Source organism: Eptatretus burgeri, chromosome 5 (assembly GCF_056783735.1).
Source record: "Eptatretus burgeri isolate ZD-2024b chromosome 5, Ebu_testis_v1, whole genome shotgun sequence".
Taxonomy (NCBI): Eukaryota; Metazoa; Chordata; class Myxini; order Myxiniformes; family Myxinidae; genus Eptatretus; species Eptatretus burgeri.
Window position 1 is genome coordinate 50,413,824 of NC_140965.1, and position 19,341 is coordinate 50,433,164.

Consider the following 19,341-nt stretch of genomic DNA (forward strand, 5'->3'; position numbering starts at 1 on the left):
AATGATCCATGTTGAAACTTGCCATTTTAAATCATCACTTTATGCAGAAGTAAATTGCTATTTAAGATGTTCTATCAGATGCATTTCAAATTTCTGGAATAAGATTTTGTAAGCTTCACTATGACTGGGGGAAATTTTGCAAAATCTGAGATTTTACACATTTGAAGGTGCCAAGATATGTAGAAGGTCATAAGAAATGTACTGTTTCGAGGAATTGTTCTATTCTTATGTATAATGATATTGTTGCGAATTCGCGCCCGCCGGCGTGCGATCGGCCGCTCGACTCCAATGGCGGCCGCCTCGCCCACCGGAACGGACAATTCTTTCGTGACTCTCTCGGAACAACGCCGGGAGCTAGTCACGGGTGGGGGTTTAACCCCACCACGACCGTTCCAATTGCTCACCCATGCAGGATAGGGTTGCTCACCAAATTCGATCTACCTAAGTACCTACGCGGATGGTCGACCGGGCGATCGTACCTCGCCGCAGGCCGACTCCGGATACGAACCGCTTAAGCGGTCCGTTCCGTGCTATCGGGATAACCAAGTGGTGTTATCGTCGGCCTCGACGGTTCCGATTAATTATCGGGCGTTTTAAGCCCACGACGAACCCTTTTACGTGAAGCAGGATGGAGAGTCAATAAAGAAAAGATGAAGCGAAATGGGAAAACAGTTCACACAATGCACATTTATTACGCGACACACGGAAAGCACACATATACAGCCAAACAGTCAGAATGCACCTATATCAGGAAAACAAAAGAAACAACAACGCAGAGTTACAACGGAATACGCGTACACACGGCAACACTTACACAGTTCTACTTTACAGACGGCGCCACACACATTCACTCAAAAGCAAAGGAAAGAAGCCACCCTCATAGACAAGGGGGCAGACGGGCCTGTAGGCCAATATGTGTGCGGGACCTGAATGAGCGGCCAGGTCCGCGAGACCGGGTGGGTTCTACCCGTGTCCTCGTGGCGCGTTGGCGGGCGAGCCACAGACGTGGTCGCATGGCTGTGCCCCGACTCCGTGCTCTTTGGCGGGTTTCGTTGGTATGACGTTTAGAGTGGGGTGGGAGTGGGGCCCCCTTTGTTGCACTATCTCAGCGCGGGGGGAAAAGGGGGAATTGTTGATGCTCTGGGGGAGGGAGAATGGCTCGCTGGCTTGGGTCCCGCAACGAGCGATCTCCCACTGCGACCTCGTCGCCGACCGCCGTCCTTCTCGCCTCGGACCCGAGCTCCTTGGACTCTTCCCACAACTCTCCTCAGCCGACTGCAGAACCCAACTCGACGCCTTCGCCTCCCAACTCCACTCTCTGCCACACTCCGCCGCTGCCACACTCCACCCGATGACTCTCTTCCCAAAACTCACTCTCCGCCGCCCCAAACTCTCTGCCACGATTCGCCTTGTGCTCGGCGTTTTATAGGCTGGCAAGAGAATCAATATGCAAATTTCCGGATCAGGATGAGCTCGGGGGTGGAGCCACGCTCGCCCATTGGACGGAGGAAAAGTGGGCGTGAACCTCCCCTGATCCGAGAATTTGCATATTTCGATTTCACACGGACGCGCCTGGAAGCGGGGCCAAGCCGCTCCGCGCTTGCTGATTGGACGGATCAGAAGTGGGCGTGTTGCATTCTTGATCCGAATTCTTCCTCGGAAACGCTGCTATTTGCACTCGCGGCTCGGTGCGTATCGCTTGAACGAGCCCAAGACAGCCCGACGCTCAGTGTTCACAGGTGGTGCGGGAATGGCCGTAGAAGGAGAGAGGTGAGGGTGGTGGAGGGTTTATCGGTGGTGGTTTGATGGTTATGGCGGTTGATTCAAAATAAAGACAGAACAGAAAAACACCTAACTCAAAGCGTCGCAGCCCGAATGAATCGCATAAATTCCCTCTAAACAATGGGTTTGGGGCTAACTACACATGTACTTAGAGTTATCTCACCTACGGGACCTGAATGGTGGTTTGCGAATTTCCACAGCCGTAACACTACCCCCTCCCCTTTTTACAGACTCGTCCCGAGTCATCAAATTCTCGTGTGCCATCATGTGTAGTTCTCCCCTAGTACGTTTTATCTTCGGATCCCTGAGTGCGACATTCTTGGTATTCGTGTCCCCAAAATAAATAACCTGAGGGCTGAGTAACTAACTAAACAAACCCACTCATACGGACGACTTAAATAAAATTGCCCGCGCTAGACAGACATGCCGGGGGCGCACTCATATGTACAGTACATCTTAACCTTAACTTACAAATTTTACACTCAACCATGGCCCAGGATCAATGGACTCTGCAAAGAGAAAAGCAGTTAGCAGGGAGCTAGGCTGCTCGCATGCAGTCTCTGGCTCAAGCAATGCAGGTGACAGGGAACGTGGCCGGTTTCTCACACACAGTCCTCGGCCTCCCCCTTTTAAAATGAACCCAGTGAACCACAACGGTGCATGGGCTGCACAAACGCAGTCTCCTTGTGCAGCTGCCTACAGGGCAGTCCCTGCAGCACGCGCGACGATCTGACGCAGCAAACAACGTTGCACAGGCCGCCAGTGCGGTCCCGTGATGCGGTTGCCGACAGGGCAGTCCCTGCAGTACGCGCGACAATCTGACGCAGCAAACAACGTTGCACTGGCCGCCAGTGCGGTCCCGTGATGCGGCTGCCTACAGGGCAGTTCCTGCAGTACGCGCGACAATCTGACGCAGCAAACAACGTTGCACGGGCCGCCAATGCGGTCCCGTGAAGCGGCTGCCTACAGGGCAGTCCCTGCAGCTTGCAAACTGTTGCTTGTTGATCCTGGTGCACATGGCAATGAACAAGGGGGGCAAAGCAAAATAGAACGGGGGCTGGTGAACATGGGCAGTGGACATGGCATGGCAAAGGCAGCAGGCAAACACAGCCGGCAGACAAACTGGCCGGCACAGGCCTTGAAGCACCACAGCTGTAGACGATCCGGCCGGTACAGGCCTCGCAGCAAAACAACAGCTGCCGATGAAGTTGGCCGGCCTTTGCCTTGCAGTGCAGTTTGATGGAGGGAGTGCGGTGGTGCTGGCCACTCGGAAGGCGGGCTCGGACCTACCCTACAGTCTCCCTCCCAACCTATCGCCTTTGCCTGTCACTGTCCATACACACTCCCTTAACTTGTAAAACCCAATTTCGCCCCAATTAATTAATTAATTGATTATTTTTTTTTATTTCTATACCTCCCACTATAATTCGTCCCCTAACCCCCTTTATCGGCCTTGTTTGGCTAACCTATTCTGTCACCGAGCCTACTCCCAACCCCTACGTTCCCTTCCCGGAGGGGAACAAGGGAGGGCTAGCGTCCTGTGTCGAGGCCCAACGAAGCCTCAGGATGGCCTCCCCAGACTTCAGCGATCTGACCCAAAGTGGGTCCAGCAGCCCACAACGAGAGCGAAGGGATGGATGGTGCGGAGGGGTGCATCTCCTAATCTACCCTAACCATTATCTCTGAAACTACCCCAGGGCTTTCAACAAGCGCCTCACGCTTAAACGATTGGTTCTAACAACCCAGATTCCCGTCGCCTGTGTTGGTGTTCTCACAATTTCGGGCCTCGCCACCCCATTTTCTTCCCGTGCCCTCACACGGTTTCATGGCTGGGACGCGTGGCTCCCCTTGGCAGGCACTACCCTCTGCCGATTCTCCGATGATGGCACCCCCAGGCACTACACTGCCTCCGAGCCTACCAGCTCCCTAAACATCGGGGAGTGCCCCCCATGGCAACTCCCCTGAAACGCACACGTGGCAGGCTGGCTTCCCGGGCCCCTTTCCGAGGGTCACCCGTGCCCACCACACTGCCCACGTGGCTAATGGCGCCCCGGGCCCCCGCACCATGCGGGCGCACCCGTGCCCACTACGCTATCCCGGCCCCCCATGGGCCCTTGGCCTACCGCGGCCGACTAGCCTGGTGCCAGGGGTACCCACTCAGCGATACTCACCTTTCGCAGCCACGATCCCAGCCCGTCAACAGGGCTCCTGCACCCCTCCAAACGGGTATCGAGCCTACACTCCCACCAACAGCAAAACGACCTCCATTTTTGTTAATTTAACTAACCCACTAACTCACTTTACACTGACCCCGGGGTCCCTTGGGTGGAATCACTCCTCCCCCCAATCACTCATCACACCATGCATTCCACATTCGCTCCACTCACACAGACCCGCTGGCCTCACTCACTCTCCAAGCACATGCTTCCACTTCACAACCCACAACTCTTCAACTCGCACACCGCTGAACTCTGCCATCCTTCTCACTACATCCCCGATCTAACTCGTGCTCCCACGTCATCCCTTACACTATAGCACGTTCCTTTTAACACTACGTAGCTAAGCTACGTCCCCTCTACACTTCCAAAGTCTGTCACTGTCTCTAAAAATCATTATTTCCCATTTGCCATCCTAAATCTGCACTAACATCCCTCTAACTAATCCATTCCACGGGCCCCATGAGGACTTACCCCTGTCCCATGAGACCGGTCTAACTGAGCTAACCCTTCCCCCTAACTAGTTCCATCCTGTGCCCTGGCCAGGGGGTCTTCCACCCCTTGCCCAGGGAATCCTGTTCACCCGAAAGCGAGGTTGCTTTTTTTTTTTATTGCGCAGCACCAGCGCGGTAACTCGCAACCTGCGCACCAGCGCGGCAATTCACAGCCGCGCACCTGTGGCATGACGTCATGGCAGCTGTTCGCGTCCCTCGTCCCTCTTGGACGGTACCATCCGGCAGGGATTCATCCTCCTGCCGGATTCCAACCACACACGCAGCCATGACGTCATCCGGCGCATAAAAAAACACAAGCCCCACGTCTCGAGGGGTTCCCCACGCGAACACATGTGCTCTGCCCATTGGAGCTTAACACACACGCCCACGAGGAGAACCCGTCCGGTCCAAATCCGAAATCCTGCCTAAACTTTGTCTGTCTGCGGGATCGGCAAATCCACCGCTGGCGTTTCCGGACCGGGTTTCACTCCCGCAAGCGAGCACGTGGGGGCCTCGTGCGTTGCACAGCCCGAACCTCGCGCTCGCTGCTGTGTAAACCCGGCATGGTCCCCACAATAGCTACAGCCGCTACTCGGCCTTCGTTTCTCTGTCGCCATCTCCGTCGCCATTCAACCCACGCACTCCCGCGTGCCATGACGCTCACACACCTCTCCATGACACTCGGACATGCGGTTGCGTGTTCCCGCATACCGATCGTCATCTCTCTTTCATACCGCTTTCTCACACACGTGGTCTCTGTTACACACACCTTTTCACTCACGATCGCCATTTCACCCACGCTATGCGTGCGTTTGAGCACGCATTTCGAAACACTCGAAACCACACACACCGGGACGCTCACGCTGGGAATTCGCGCCACAACAAGGGGTTCCGGGGTCTCCAAACCCCCCAAGCTCCGTGTGCACCCATCCACAGCACTCGCCTCCTCTACCTCGCAAAGCTCGACCGGACCCACCTGGTCGAGATCCGCTTCAAGGGAGTATAGCGTCTCTCTCCGTTCCCGAAGGAGGCTATCTGGCTGCTTGCACCGGGTCACGACACATTCACCGAGCTCCCCCTCATTAAGCCTCGCTAACTCTGTGTGTGTGTGTGTGTGTGTGTGTGTGTGTGTGTGTGTGTGTTCCGTTCCTTTAACCCCGTCTTTATCATGCAGTCTCTCCTCTATTTTCTCTACCTCCCACGTCTCTATACATTTTCTCTCCTTGTTCCCTATTTCTGTTTCTTTCTGGAGTTTTTTCATCTCTCTGGACTTCAATTTTACTCTCTTCTCGAGTTCATTAATTTCAACCTCATTTCCTTTTTGTTTTCTATCCCACAGTCTCTCACGTTCTTTACTCTCCAATCTCATTGTCTTCAATTGACTGATTTCTCCTTCCTGCTTCATTCCTTGCTCCTTTCACTTTCTCCTCGTACTCCAACCTATTTTTTTCCTTTTGTCGTTCAGTTTCAAATTCATACTCTTAGTTTTCTATTCCACTGTCTTTCTTGTTCCTCGTTCTGCAATCTCGTTATTTCCTTTAATTGGTCGATTTCCTTCTTCTATCCCATTCGTTCTTCCATCATTACTCTTGCTGGCATCTCATTCCTTAATCCGGCCTTCGCTTCCAGCTGTTCGATCTGTACAGTGTGGTTTCTTAACATTTCATTCTCTGCTGTCGTTCTTTCTTCTCTCACCATCCTCAGCTCGTTTTATAATTCCCTCTCTCTGTTTTGGTGTTTCTGTAACTCGGAAGCTTTCTTTTCCAATTCCTTTCTCATCTCCACACACTCCAACCTTGCTTTGGCTTCTAACTGTTCTTCCGTCTCGCCCTTGTGGTTTTCTACCCGTCTTCCGAGTTCCTCTGTCTCCATTTTTACCTCCCGTCCCAGCTTATCAACTCTCTTCGTCATGTCTTGATGTATTTTCTCACACTCCACCGTTACGACCTTGAATCCCTCCTCTGTCTCCTCCTGGCTTCCTTTTAATTTATCTATTGCCTTCGTTACCTCGTGTCTCGTCTTACACGTTTCAGTCTCCCCATTAATTATGACCTCGCCCGTCTTTATCGCGGGCCTGACAGCCGTTGCACCCCCCCTCGCTGGCTCCATCGTATCGCCACGCGGTGCCGCCATTTTGCACACCGTTGTTGGCGTTTCGTCACGCGCCATTGCCTTTATGCTTCCCATGATCTGCGTTTCACCCCGTTGAGATCGTGTATTGTTTATCACCCCTTGTATCGCCTCCATTAGTTTTTTTTCACTTCAAGCGAAGTCAGCTGCCTCGATCCGCCATTATGGCGTGCTGTTTTGCTGGGGACAGGGGAGGGAATTTGACGGAGGAGGGGAGGGGTGTCAAAAGCCGTGGCCGCTGCCGCTGTGCCCCTTTCGAGCTCTGGGTTCAGTTGGGGGGGAAATTGTTCCTGCATACCAATGTCCTGCTTGGGGTCTCCATCCTGGGCCATGGATCCTACACATTCTACATCCATTCCTACTACCCCCGGCTCCCGCTCGCCTTGAGACTCCATCCTATTTCTCGTAACGGGTTAATTTAAATCGCTCGTAATTTGGAGGGAATCGGGGGTCGCTCCTCTCACCCCTGGACCGATTCCCGTGAATTTAGCTTGGAGGCGGGAGGGATTCGAATCCCACTCCTGACACCAGTGTTGCGAATTCGCACCCACCGGCGTGCGATCGGCCGCTCGACTCCAATGGCGGCCGCCTCGCCCACCGGAACGGACAATTCTGTCGTGACCCTCTCGGAACAACGCCGGGAGCTAGTCACGGGTGGGGGTTTAACCCCACCACGACAATGCCAATTGCCTACCCGCGCAGGATAGGGTTGCTCGCCAAATTTGATCGACCTAAGTAGCTACGCGGATGGTCGACCAGGCGATCGTACCTCGCCGCAGGCCGACTCCGGACACGAACCGCTTAAGCGGTCCGTTCCGTGCTATCGGGATAACCGAGCGGTGTTATCGTCGGCCTCAACGGTTCCGATTAATTATCGGGCGTTTTAAGCCCACAACGAACCCTTTTACGTGAAGCAGGATGGAGAGTCAATAAAGAAAAGACGAAGCGCAACAGGAAAACATTTCACACAATGCACATTTATTACGTGACACACGGAAAGCACACATATACAGCCAAACAGTCAGAATGCACCTATATCAGGAAAACAAAAGAAACAACGACGCAGAGTTACAACCGAATACGCGTACACATGGCAACACTTACACAGTTCTACTTTACAGACGGCGCCACACACATTCACTCAAAAGCAAAGGAAAGAAGCCACCCTCATAGACAAGGGGGCAGCCGGGCCTGTAGGCAAATATGTACGCGGGACCTGAATGAGCGGCCAGGTCCGCGAGACCGGGTGGGTCCTGCCCGTGTCCTCGTGGCGCGTTGGCGGGCGAGCCACAGACGTGGTCGCGTGGCTGTGCCCCGACTCCGTGCTCCTTCACGGGTTTCGTTGGCATGACGTTTGGAGTGGGGTGGGAGCGGGGCCTCCTTTGTTGCACTATCTCAGCGCGGGGGAAAAGGGGGAATTGTTGATGCTCTGGGGGAGGGAGAATGGCTGGCTGGCTTGGGTCCCGCGACGAGCGATCTCCCGCCGCGACCTCGTCGCCGACCGCCGTCCTTCTCGCCTCGGACCCGAGCTCCTTAGCCTCTTCCCACAACTCTCCTCAGCCGACTGCAGAACCCAACTCGACGCCTTCACCTCCCGACTCCACTCTCTTACACACTCCGCCGCTGCCACACTCCGCCCAATGACTCTCTTCCCAAAACTCACTCTCCGCCGCCCCAAACTCTCTGCCATGATTCGCCTTGCGCTCGGCGTTTTATAGGCCGGCAGGAGAACCAATATGCAAATTTCCGGATCAGGATGAGCTCGGGGGCGGAGCCACGCTCGCCCATTGGACGGAGGAAAAGTGGGCGTGAACCTCCCCTGATCCTAGAATTTGCATATTTCAATTTCACACGGACACGCCTGGAGGCGGGGCCAAGCCGCTCCGCACTTGCTGATTGGACGGATCAGATGTGGGCGTGTAGCATTCTTGATTTGAATTCTTCCTCGGAAAGTCCGCGATTTGCACTCGCGGCTCGGTGCGTATCGCTTGAACGAGCCCAAGACAGCCCGACGCTCAGTGTTCACAGGTGGTGCGGGAATGGCCGTAGAAGGAGAGAGGTGAGGGTGGTGGAGGGTTTTATCGGTCGTGGTTTGATGGTTATGGCGGTTGATTCAAAATAAAGATAGAACAGAAAAACACCTAACTCAGTGTCGCAGCCCGAATGAATCACATAAATTCCCTCTAAACAACGGGTTTGGGGCTAACTACACATGTACTTAGAGTTATCTCACCTACGGGACCTGAATGGTGGTTTGCAAATTTCCACAGCCCTAACAATATATATCAAACAAAAAATGCATTTTCAACCATTTTGGACAACATATACAATCATTCATGTAACCAATTTCTTAAAAATGAGCTATAAAAATAGAAAAAAATAGCCTGTGTTTGGATAAAAAAAAAACATGCTTTGTAAGCAACTATATCCAGAGGACCCATCGCAAAGTTTACATTTTCTGAAAGAACAGACACTTGGGCATTATATAACTTTAAGATTCTTTATCTTATTAAAACTGGGTTCAATTTCTAAGCTTTCTCCTCATTTAGGACCACAGTGTACACAATACCATGCTACAAGCCGTTATCAAAGTGATAATTACTCAGATAATGTAAAAATGCATTAATGGAAAATTACAGTAGATGACTTTTACATGCAAGACTGATGAAGGATGTGTTTAGTTGTGGTTAGATGCTCCTTTGCCGTTTTTTTTAATGAAAGCCTGTTATGTTTCTCCAGCAGCCAAAGACATAAGTGGCTCTTTGGATACCAGTCCAAGTTTGGCGTTAGAGTTGAATACAATTGGAGATCTGGATGTAGCAGTAAGCTCAACAACTGCATCACAGACTGGTGGCATCGACTCTGCAGCGGAATCACGGAGTACTACACTTCTGGGACTGTTAAAGGCACCTCTTGCTCATTTTTTCTCCACTCAACATGAAGAAACTTCGCAGTTTGTTGATGATCCTAGGATTGAGGCCAAGGCTGCCTTGCAACAATCGAACGAAAGGCATATGTTGTTGCCCTCAGACACAACAAGCTCTTTTCTTAATGCAACAGTCTCTTCTTCACTCCCTGATTATAGTGACTCTGGAACAAATGGCAACATGGTCTTCACTCTCAAAAGACCTGCACAGGCCACTTCTTCATTTGATTTTAATGAAACGAGGAAAATTTCTTTGCTGCATGACCAGGATGAAAACACAAATTGCGTTTCAACATTAATGACGAAACCTTTCTCTGCAACCTCGCCAGTTTGCACACCATCTTCATTGCAAGCCACTCTTGCGAGCAGCAATTCCCTTTCTACAGCATTTAGTCCTCAAATAAATGCTGTCGTAAACACTATTTTATCCACTGCCTCAAGCAACTCGACGCCTGCTCTATTCACCACACCAGAATCACCCAGCAATTCTACATCCGTCTTGTTCACCATGACTCCTGGTGGTGTCTCAACCTTTAAGTCTGCTTTCTCTCATGCAGAACTACCCCATAACACAACTTCAGTTTTCTCCACACATTCTTCCACACCAGCGAGCATTCCAATAACATCATTTGATTTACCTGCCTATCCATCCTTGGCAAATCCTGTAAATTGTCCTTCCATCACTACAATAGCCACACTGACAACCGCTGCCTTGCTCACTGCTACCACGACTTTGGCAACCACCAACTCGGGAGCATCTGTGGCTTTTCCTCTGCATTCTCAGCCCAGCAAAGAGTCTGGACTCTTACCCACTAGTGCCGCATTCAAGTCCTCAAATCAACCTGGTTCTACAATTTTATCTCTCGCTGCTACAAATGGTAATGCTGCCGTTCCTTTCGGCACACATCCGGTATCTACAACTGCACCATCTTTTTCTTTTCCACCAAGGTTTTGTCCTTCCATTTCTACTGTGTCAGACCCTGGAAAATCATGCAACACATCAAATTATATTCCAGCATCGAACTCCACTGCAATAAGCTCGACACATGATACCTCACAAGCCGAACCACTTGGCACATGTCAACCGCAATATTTAGCCTCACATTCCACGAGCATTAGCACCAGAACAACCTCAACTCCTCCAAAAATCCTGCCGTTTGCTTCGAATCATGCATCGATCTCACAATCAGCACCCATGGCAGCACCGACTATGCCTTTCCCTGCACTGACGACTCCCTCAGCATTTCCGTTTAATGTTGAGTTTCCCAGTACCTGTGCAGGAAGTCTTTCAAATTCAACGCACAGTACAATAGTCACCACTACACCACATGTTGCTCTCCCTTTTTCTGCTCAACCCACCCACGACCCATGTTCACCCATGATCATAAACACAGAAGGTATGATTAGTTCAGCTGAAAGCTTTCCCTTTGGACACCGCGCTAAAATTGCAGGACGTGCCACCAACACAGGAACGACATCCTTTCCTTTTGGAACAATGTCCCAAGCAAACACGAGCTGTGTTACCTTTGAAATGCCCACGCCTGCTCCAGCATTATCCTTTCCTACCAATGGATTCACAGGTAAATTTCTATTTGATCACTTTTTACCATTTGCCATAATCATATTTTCACAGTTTTTCATGCATTGATGAACAATATCTTACTGTTCTGAATATTCCCTTCCAACCACTCAACACCCACACTCTCACTTTCCACTTAATTTTGCAACCTGAACTTCCTACCTGAATTTGGTCCTCAGCAGTCAGTTCCCATAGTCCATAAGTGCTGGCACTTCCCTATTTATGTCATAGATGCATTGCTGGAAAACATCGTTAAATCAAAATAATGTGAATCAAACTTCAAAATCCCCATTGACTTGATGTATTAAATGGGGAATGCGTTCCTGACAGAAAAAAAAATTGAGTGGAAAATTTTCAGAGTTAATTAATTGGAATATTATTGCAATAAAATACTATACATTGGGGTGTGGTAGTCTTCTTCTTTTTTTTTGTCCCTGTGCAGCACAAGGCTGCAAGTAGCATCATTGACTGAGGGTGTGGCAGTGCTGTTGATGGATGCAGTGCCCCTGTAGGTTGGAGCAGGAATTTGGAATTTGGCCAGAATGTCAGGGATAGCTCCACTTCTCTTCGCGAAGGACACCGTGAAGGGATCTTTAATCTCCACCAAGTAATTCCGGCAGAAGTGATGCACAGCTTAACGTCCATCTGAGGAACGGCACAGTGTGGTGTACTGGCATGCGTGGGCAGGGCACAATGCGGGGAGCGTTGTGGAGGCGTGGAGGAGTGGTTTTGGTGGTCACGTGCCTGCAAGGGATATAGGTGTTCGCGCCGCCTGAGGCGTCTGTGGTAGTCTGCAGTAGTGTGCATTCGGACGGGCAATAAACAGAGTTCGACAACCCTCACGACTATCTGAGTCCTGCTGCCCTCCGGACACTACATTGGCGACGAGTCTGTTTCGGATCGGCGTGTGCAGAGTGCCTGGGTTGCGTCGGTATCGACTTGGAGTCTTTGGCCGGGGCGATTGGATCGCTGAAGCGAGAAACTCAGCGCAACTCGCGCGGTTCGAGTTCAACACCTGGCGAGGGTCCCGGAGAAGCGCATCGCGAGTTTCGCGCGCCCGCACGCACAGTCTTCGGTGCGGGTCGAGTCCTGCAGCCAGGCGTCTCGCCGTCACAGGACGGCTCGGGATGGCGGAAGGTCGGGGCACAGCGCACGGACGAGTGCCCGTCTTCGTCGGAGACGACTTCGAATTGTTTTCTGAACAATTGGGGTGCTATTTCCACGTGAATGATGTAGACGATGAAAGCAAATGCAAATTGATCTTGCTCGCCTCGCTATCAACGGAACATTATCGGCTACTAAGTGATTTAGTAGCGCCGGATAAGCCCAGTGATGACGGGCTGTCGTTTCAAGACGTGGTAGGGAAGATGAAAGCCCACATGGCGCCGGAGAAGTCATTGCAGCTGGCTCGATATCAGTTTGATCACCTCGCGAAGGGTGCGGAGGAGCGCGTTGCAGATTTCGTGGCACGGGTGAAGCATTCGGCCGTGGCTTGCAAGTTCACGGCGGAGGAGCGTCCAGCTCGACTCAGAGATCGCTTTATTTCTGGGCTGCAAGATGCGAAGATGGTGTCGGCGATTCTGCGAATGCGAAGTGTCGACGTTACATTCGACTCAGCGGTCTAGACTGCTTCAGCTGTCGAGCAGACACTCACAGATGTCCGCGCCATCGCCGGCCAGGACGTGATGGGTAGTTCCGGCTGGGGCATGTCAGGTGACCCCGGGGTCCACGCGATGACCCAGGTGCCCCAGGTCACGCGCACGTCTGTCGGTGCGAGCCGTGGGCACGCGCCGCAGTGCGGCCATGCGGGGAGCGAGATGGACACCCAGGGGTGCTGGAGATGTGGTGGTCTGCACCTGCGGCGAGTGTGCCCGTATAAGAACACCGTGTGTTTGCATTGTCACAAGGTGGGACATCTGAAGCGTGTGTGTCGTATGGCGGGGGCCGCCGTTAAGGTCTTGGATAGCGAGGTGCGGGACGACCCCAGTGACCTGGGGAGCGGCCTGCATCCAGGGCATAGCGATCCCGGCGGCCCGGAGCAGGAAATGCAACCAATGTTGAGCCTGTTTTCGATTGGTCCGGAGGTAACAAGACAAATAACAGTGGAGGTCGAGGTGAATGGCGAGCCGATCGTGTTTCAAGTTGACACCGGGGCTGCAGTGTCGGTCATGGGCGAGCGGGCTGCTCGTGACCTTCGCGGTGTTCACCTGGTCAAGACGACCTTGTCGCTGTGCACGTACACCGGCGAAGCGATTGCACCACTTGCTGTGACAGACGTCTCGGTGGTCTACCGAGGTCAAAGCGCCCTACTCTCGTTGTTTGTGGTACGAGGGGAGGGGCCCGCCCTTTTGGGCCGGGACTGGTTGGCGCGCCTCAGGCCAGACCTCCAGTTCGTACCTCCAGGTGCAACTGTGCCTCCTTCGATAGTCGAGGGCGAGGTTCTGGCGGCAGGAGCCGCGACGATGCAACATGGGCTGCCGTTCATTGCCTCCGACGACGGTGTTGGACGGGGCTGGAGCAACGGGAGCCATGCCAGCGGCGACGGGCTCTCGCGCTCCCGCGGTGCTTGTGGTACGGTGCACACCCGTGTCGTTCAGGTGATTTCAGCGGGGGATTGGAGTGAGCCGGTCGCGTTCAAGAAGTTCGCGGACCGCGACCATCGACGACAAGCAAGTCATCGCGACGTCGCGACGACAACCAAGAGGCTTACACACAATGTGATTCATGGATTGCTAATTGTTGCGTATTTGATTCTCGCTGCACGAGTGATGCGATTTAGCATTGTTAAAATAAATGCCGACAGTTCGCGTGTGAGCATAATATGTTTGGCTGGGATCAATCGATGGGATGTCCGATATGATCGATGTGATGTGAAAGGCTTGGGGGCGATCGTGGCGAATAAAGAGGTCTTGCCGATCTCCAGCTGCGAGGGCAGCCCATGGTTCGCTACCCTGTCGTGTGGGGATTATGCTGGGAGGACGCGCTGTACGTGAGGGGAAGGTTACGTCGGAGCGGACGATGTTTTTGCTGTGGTATAACACTGATATGTCTCCAGGCTACGCTGACCAGCCGTGTGGATGTGCATGGTTTTCTCGTTTGGGTTGGATGCGCGGTTTTGGTGTGGGACTCAGAGATCGGCTCAGAGCCGGGGCTGGTTCGCTGTTCAGCGTTACCCCCACCCCTGGTTTCGCCAAGGTCAGACGTGCCTGGCGCCCTGGAGCACAAACCTCTGTTCTCGCCAAGGCCGTTCGGGTGTGCGTTGAGATCTCGGCTGGATGTCATGCGTGGGTTTGTTATGGGATTGATGGTGCGCCCAGCCAACGGCGCTGTTCAGCGTCACCGCCCATCCCTGATATGGCCAAGGTCAGACGGGCCTGGCGCCGTGCAGCACAAACCTCTGGTCTCGCCAAGGTCGGCCGCGCTGGCGCAGCGGGGCTTCCAGGCTCGGAATGTTTATCTGATTCGGTTCTGTCTGGGGGAGATGTGCCGCCTTGTCGACCGGGGGCATTTGATGGTGCTGGGGGAGGTTCGCTCAGGAGGTCATCGCAACCTCGCCGGAGGGCGTGTAAGCATGAGCCGCCTGGGGGCGCTTCTGCTGCGTAGTGATGCTGTGCTTCCCAACTTGCTTTTTGATATCTTTGACGCGGTCAGGGTTTTTGTGGGTTCGTCGTGCAACTCAGTATTCGAGCACTGGTCCATTGCTTTGAAATTCAACTCGCTCACATCGACACGTTATATGGTATGATGGAGATAGAGGGCTGAGTTATGGGCCGGATTACACCAACCGCATTAGGGTTACGGGTCGCAGATGAAGCACGGTTCCTTTTGTGCCGTCTCGTCTGGGTTTAGGTTCGCAGCCGCCTGATTAATGCCATTTTTGGCTCTGGTTGCTTTCTGTGTGGTGGTGCCTATGCTTTTTGATTGTTATCGTTTTTGTTCCTCTTTGCTTTTATGTCATGGTATTCTGTGCCGATTATGCTTATCATTATAATGGTCATTTTATAATCATATTTTTAGGAGGGAGGAGTGTGGTGTACTGGCATGCGTGGGCAGGGCACAATGCGGGGAGCGTTGTGGAGGCGTGGAGGAGTGGTTTTGGTGGTCACGTGCCTGCAAGGGATATAGGTGTTCGCGCCGCCTGAGGCGTCTGGTAGTCTGCAGTAGTGTGCATTCGGACGGGCAATAAACAGAGTTCGACAACCCTCACGACTATCCGAGTCCCGCTGCCCTCCGGACACTACAGTGATGCACAGCTTAACGTCCATCTGAGGGACGGCACACACATTTATAAATCACTCTGCCTGTGAAACACCGGGATGACCGCTTATAGCTGGGTTCAGATTCAAACCCAGGCTAGACAGCTTAGAGCAACTGCGCATACCTCTCAGCCATCCTGCTGTGATGTCGAGATGCAGGGTGTTCATAATTCGTCAGACGGAGGCTCAGGGTTGTCTTCCCCTTTCTCCATGTCTGACAACTCGATGAGAAGACATGCTGGCGTCTTGTTGGTGATGGAGTTGGTGTTGATGTTGTAAGATAAGTTGAGAATGTTGATGCTGTAGGTCCATAATTTCGAGGCCTTTTAACCTTCTGGAAGAAGCCAACGAGAGTCTTCTGCACTGTTTCTTTTTTTTCAGCAAGCATTGCATAGTTGCCACTAAAAATATTTTACAATACTCTCTTCAACTTGTAATTTCTTTCCATAATTGGATCTTTCTCTGTCGTCAGGTCTGATCGTTCATTTACAAATGCCATTGCTCTGGACAAAGTCTTTATTGATAGCTCTTTTGTAGGTGAAGGTGGAGATTTCCTCTATCCTCTTCCAGTGATCTCTCCTGTTCCATAAGCACCGGATGATCATCATTCAAGTTCTCAGAATGGCCTACGATGAGTTCTTGCACATCCTTATCAACACCTACAAACCCCACATCTTCAGCAAGCTGCACAAACTCCTGCACCTTCTCAATCTCCTCTTCCTGTGGAAAGCTTTCAAAGTTGATGACACATTCAAGCCACAGCTTCCTCCAGACATATTTCATGGTTCCTGTTGTCACTTCCCAGGTAGCTGCTATCTTGTTGTTGGTCTTCATGGTGTACTCCTACCAAAATTTAACCACTAGTTCCTTACCACCCATGCATTCTGTTTCACTGGCCTACTGACTCATCACCAAGTGGGTGGAGTATCATTTGGAGGTTGCAATGACTCCCTGGTCCATGGACGGCAGCAAAGAAGCGATGTTTGGTGGCAGAAAAACAACCATGATTTTTTTTTCTTCCTTTTTTGTCCATATCTTGTGAGGTGGTTGGGTGTCCAGGGGTTTGATCGACAATGAGCAATGCTTTGTGGGCTCGGTTATTCTTGCAGTAATGCTTCACATATGGGGAGAAGCAAGTTGTGAACCATCGTCACCCAGGCTTTTCTGTTTCACCTTCAATGCATTGGAAAATGGGCCTTACTCATGCCTTTCAATGCCCTGGGGGTTTCAAACTGGTACACCAGCAAGGGCTTCAGCTTCACATCCCCCTCCGCATTTCCACGTAACAGAAGGGTTATACGATCATTTGCAACCTTGAACCCTGAGGTTGCTTTCTTTCTCTTGTGTTGAAATGTAGGCACAAGAGGACATCTTTTTCCAAAAGAGATCTTTTTCATCAACATTGAATACCTGATTGGCTGTGTAACCACCGTCCTCAATTAACTTTTGTAACCGCAGGATATTCACGAGCAGCCAGAGAATCAGCAGGCTGCCTCACCGGTCACTTTGAGATGATGCAAGCGCCAACGCCTTTTAAACCAGGCAAACCACCCACTGCTTGCATTAAATGTTTCCATAGATGTCGATGACTCACAGTATTCTTCCTTCAGCTTAATGAATAACGATCTCGCCTTCCCCTGGATCATTATAGGCTCAAATTAACGTTTTGGGGTCATTTCGTCAATCCAGATATTTAACAACATCTCCATGTTGTCCATGACCCTGTCCCACTGCTTAATTATTACCTCCACCACCGAATGCGAAGGAGGTTATGTTTTCACCCCTTTCTGTCTGTCTGTTTGTTTGTTTGTCTGTCTGTTTGTTTGTGTGCAGGATATCTCAATAAGTTGTGGACGGATCCAGATGAAATTTTATGTACTGGTTGGGTGTGTGACATGAACGAACTGATTAGATTTTGGTGAAGATCCAGATCCGGATATGAGAATTATTGAATTTTTAAAGTGATTCTTCACCATTGATTGATCGTGCCAAAAACGACATAGTACTGTACGGCATGATATTTAACCTCCGCCATCGAAGATGGACGGAGGTTACTGTTTTCACCCCTGTCTGTTTGTTTGTTTGTTAACAGTATTACAGAAAAACTCCTGGACGGATTTCGACGAAACTTGGTGGGGGGATTAGGTATGGTCTAAGGATCATGCCATTAGATTTTGGACTTGGTCCAAAGTCCAATATGGCCGCTATGGCGGCCATTTTGAAAAAATATTTGATTTTTTTTTTTGCATTTCTACATGTTTTAAGTGATTTCCAACCCCCCCAAAAAAATTTGTTAGAGAGAAAAAAAAAAGAAATTTTGCACCTTTTTTTGCAAAAAAATTTCGATTTTTTTTTGGGCATTTCTACATGCGCGTCGATCGAGTTTAGTTTATTCAATCGTGGTTCAGTAGAGTCTGATCCGTTTTTACCTACAATGAATAGGATATCAGGTTCACTTAAGTGACCCAGCAGTATTGGTGGCGGAGGTTTTGCACTCTACCAAGTGCTTCCCCTCTAGTTCAAAAATGTATTGGGCCCGATATGTTCTCGTGGATCAGGCATTACATGGTGGAGGTAAGCCTCTACCGACTGCCCTTCTCGTTTTCATTGCACTCAATGAAGTTACACTTTGGGCACCATCCTTAATCTTTTCATCAATTGAATTGTCCGAACAGGAGAAAAAGTTAAGTTTAATATTTTTGCAGTTTCACTCGGCCTCTCGCCAGCTTCGTACCGACTCAACACTTTTTCTAAATTTATCAGTTTCCTTTGCTTTTTTTTCAGGTCCTTACACGACAGGGACTTTCAGGAAGGAAAGCAGGGAATTTGAAGGAGGTGGGTTTGGGGTGAATTAGTGGGGGTAGAAAAGATCGTGGGTTTGGATGGGGGAAGATTAGAGATGGTGCTGAACAGCCATTTGAAGACCTGGAAGGAAGAGTGGGATTGACGAGTGTGTGGGAGTTTGTTCCAAAGGTGGGGAAAAAGAGGAATGAAAGAGTGATGGTGAGCAGTGATTCTTGATTTTGGTAGTTTTATCAGAAGGGGGTTGCTGGTGGACTTTGAGCATAGTCCTGGCAAATGGGCCTTACTTGGGGGTTGCTGGTGGAAATATGAGGGGGACATATCTCAGATAGAGCAAGGGGGCGAGGCTAGAGAGGAGACGGTAGAAGACAGAAAGACCACCAACCTGCCTGTGGTGAGAGAGTGAGAGACCCCAAGACTCAGCCTCATCACGGGAAATACCAATGATCCTAAATGCCATGGTTTCCACAGCGTGAAGCCGAGAAAGGTGAAAGGTGGGAGCAGCAGCCCAGAGGGAAAAGCAGTTGTACTCCATCAGGTTGTGGACGGAAGCTTTGTATGTGGTCAGGAGCTCAGGTGTGCCAAGGAAGGACTTTGTATGACGGAGGATGCCCAGGCGGTGACTGGCTTTGGAGGTCAATTTGGAAATGTGGCTTTCCCAGGAAAGATCATGGCAGATAGTGAGACCCAGAAGCTTGAATGAAAGGACTTCTTCCAGAGGATTGTTGAGAAAGTAGAATGGAGTGGGGAGGGGCGGGGGGGGGGAATTTTCCAGATGGTCCTTTCGAAGAGACATAGTAAGAGTGTGAGGTTTGTCAGGGTTGAAACACATGTTCTACGTGTTGGACCAGCTTGTGATTTTATCCAGATCTGCAGAGAGTGAAGAGGCTGCAACTGTGATGTGTGAAGAGGGATGACAGATGGTACAGCAGAGGGTGGAGTCATCAGCAAAGAGATAAAGAGGATTTTCTATGGAGTCAGAGAGATCATTTATGAAAACAAGAAAAAGAACAGGGTCCAGAACACTGCCTTGAGGAACTCCAACCTGGACAGGAAGAGGGGATGAGAAAACTCCATTAAGGGCCACACGTTGGCTAAAACAGGAGGGGAAGTCTGCGAACCATGAGTGAAGATGTCCTTGGATACCATAAGGAGA

At 51.1% G+C, this 19,341-nt stretch overlaps 1 protein-coding gene across 5 annotated transcripts in view; it reads left to right on the forward strand.

Moving 5' to 3' along the window:
• Nucleotides 1-19,341, forward strand: part of LOC147026419 (uncharacterized) — a 118,460-nt gene that overhangs the window by 88,546 nt on the left and 10,573 nt on the right. For 4 of the 5 annotated variants that reach the window (XM_085881831.1, XM_085881835.1, XM_085881832.1 and 1 more), the window contains one exon: nucleotides 9,362-11,128. In XM_085881831.1, coding sequence (XP_085737957.1) covers nucleotides 9,362-11,128 — 1,767 coding nt within the window. The remainder of the gene's footprint in view (nucleotides 1-9,361; nucleotides 11,129-19,341) is intronic. The other variant, XM_085881833.1, reaches the window with a different exon arrangement.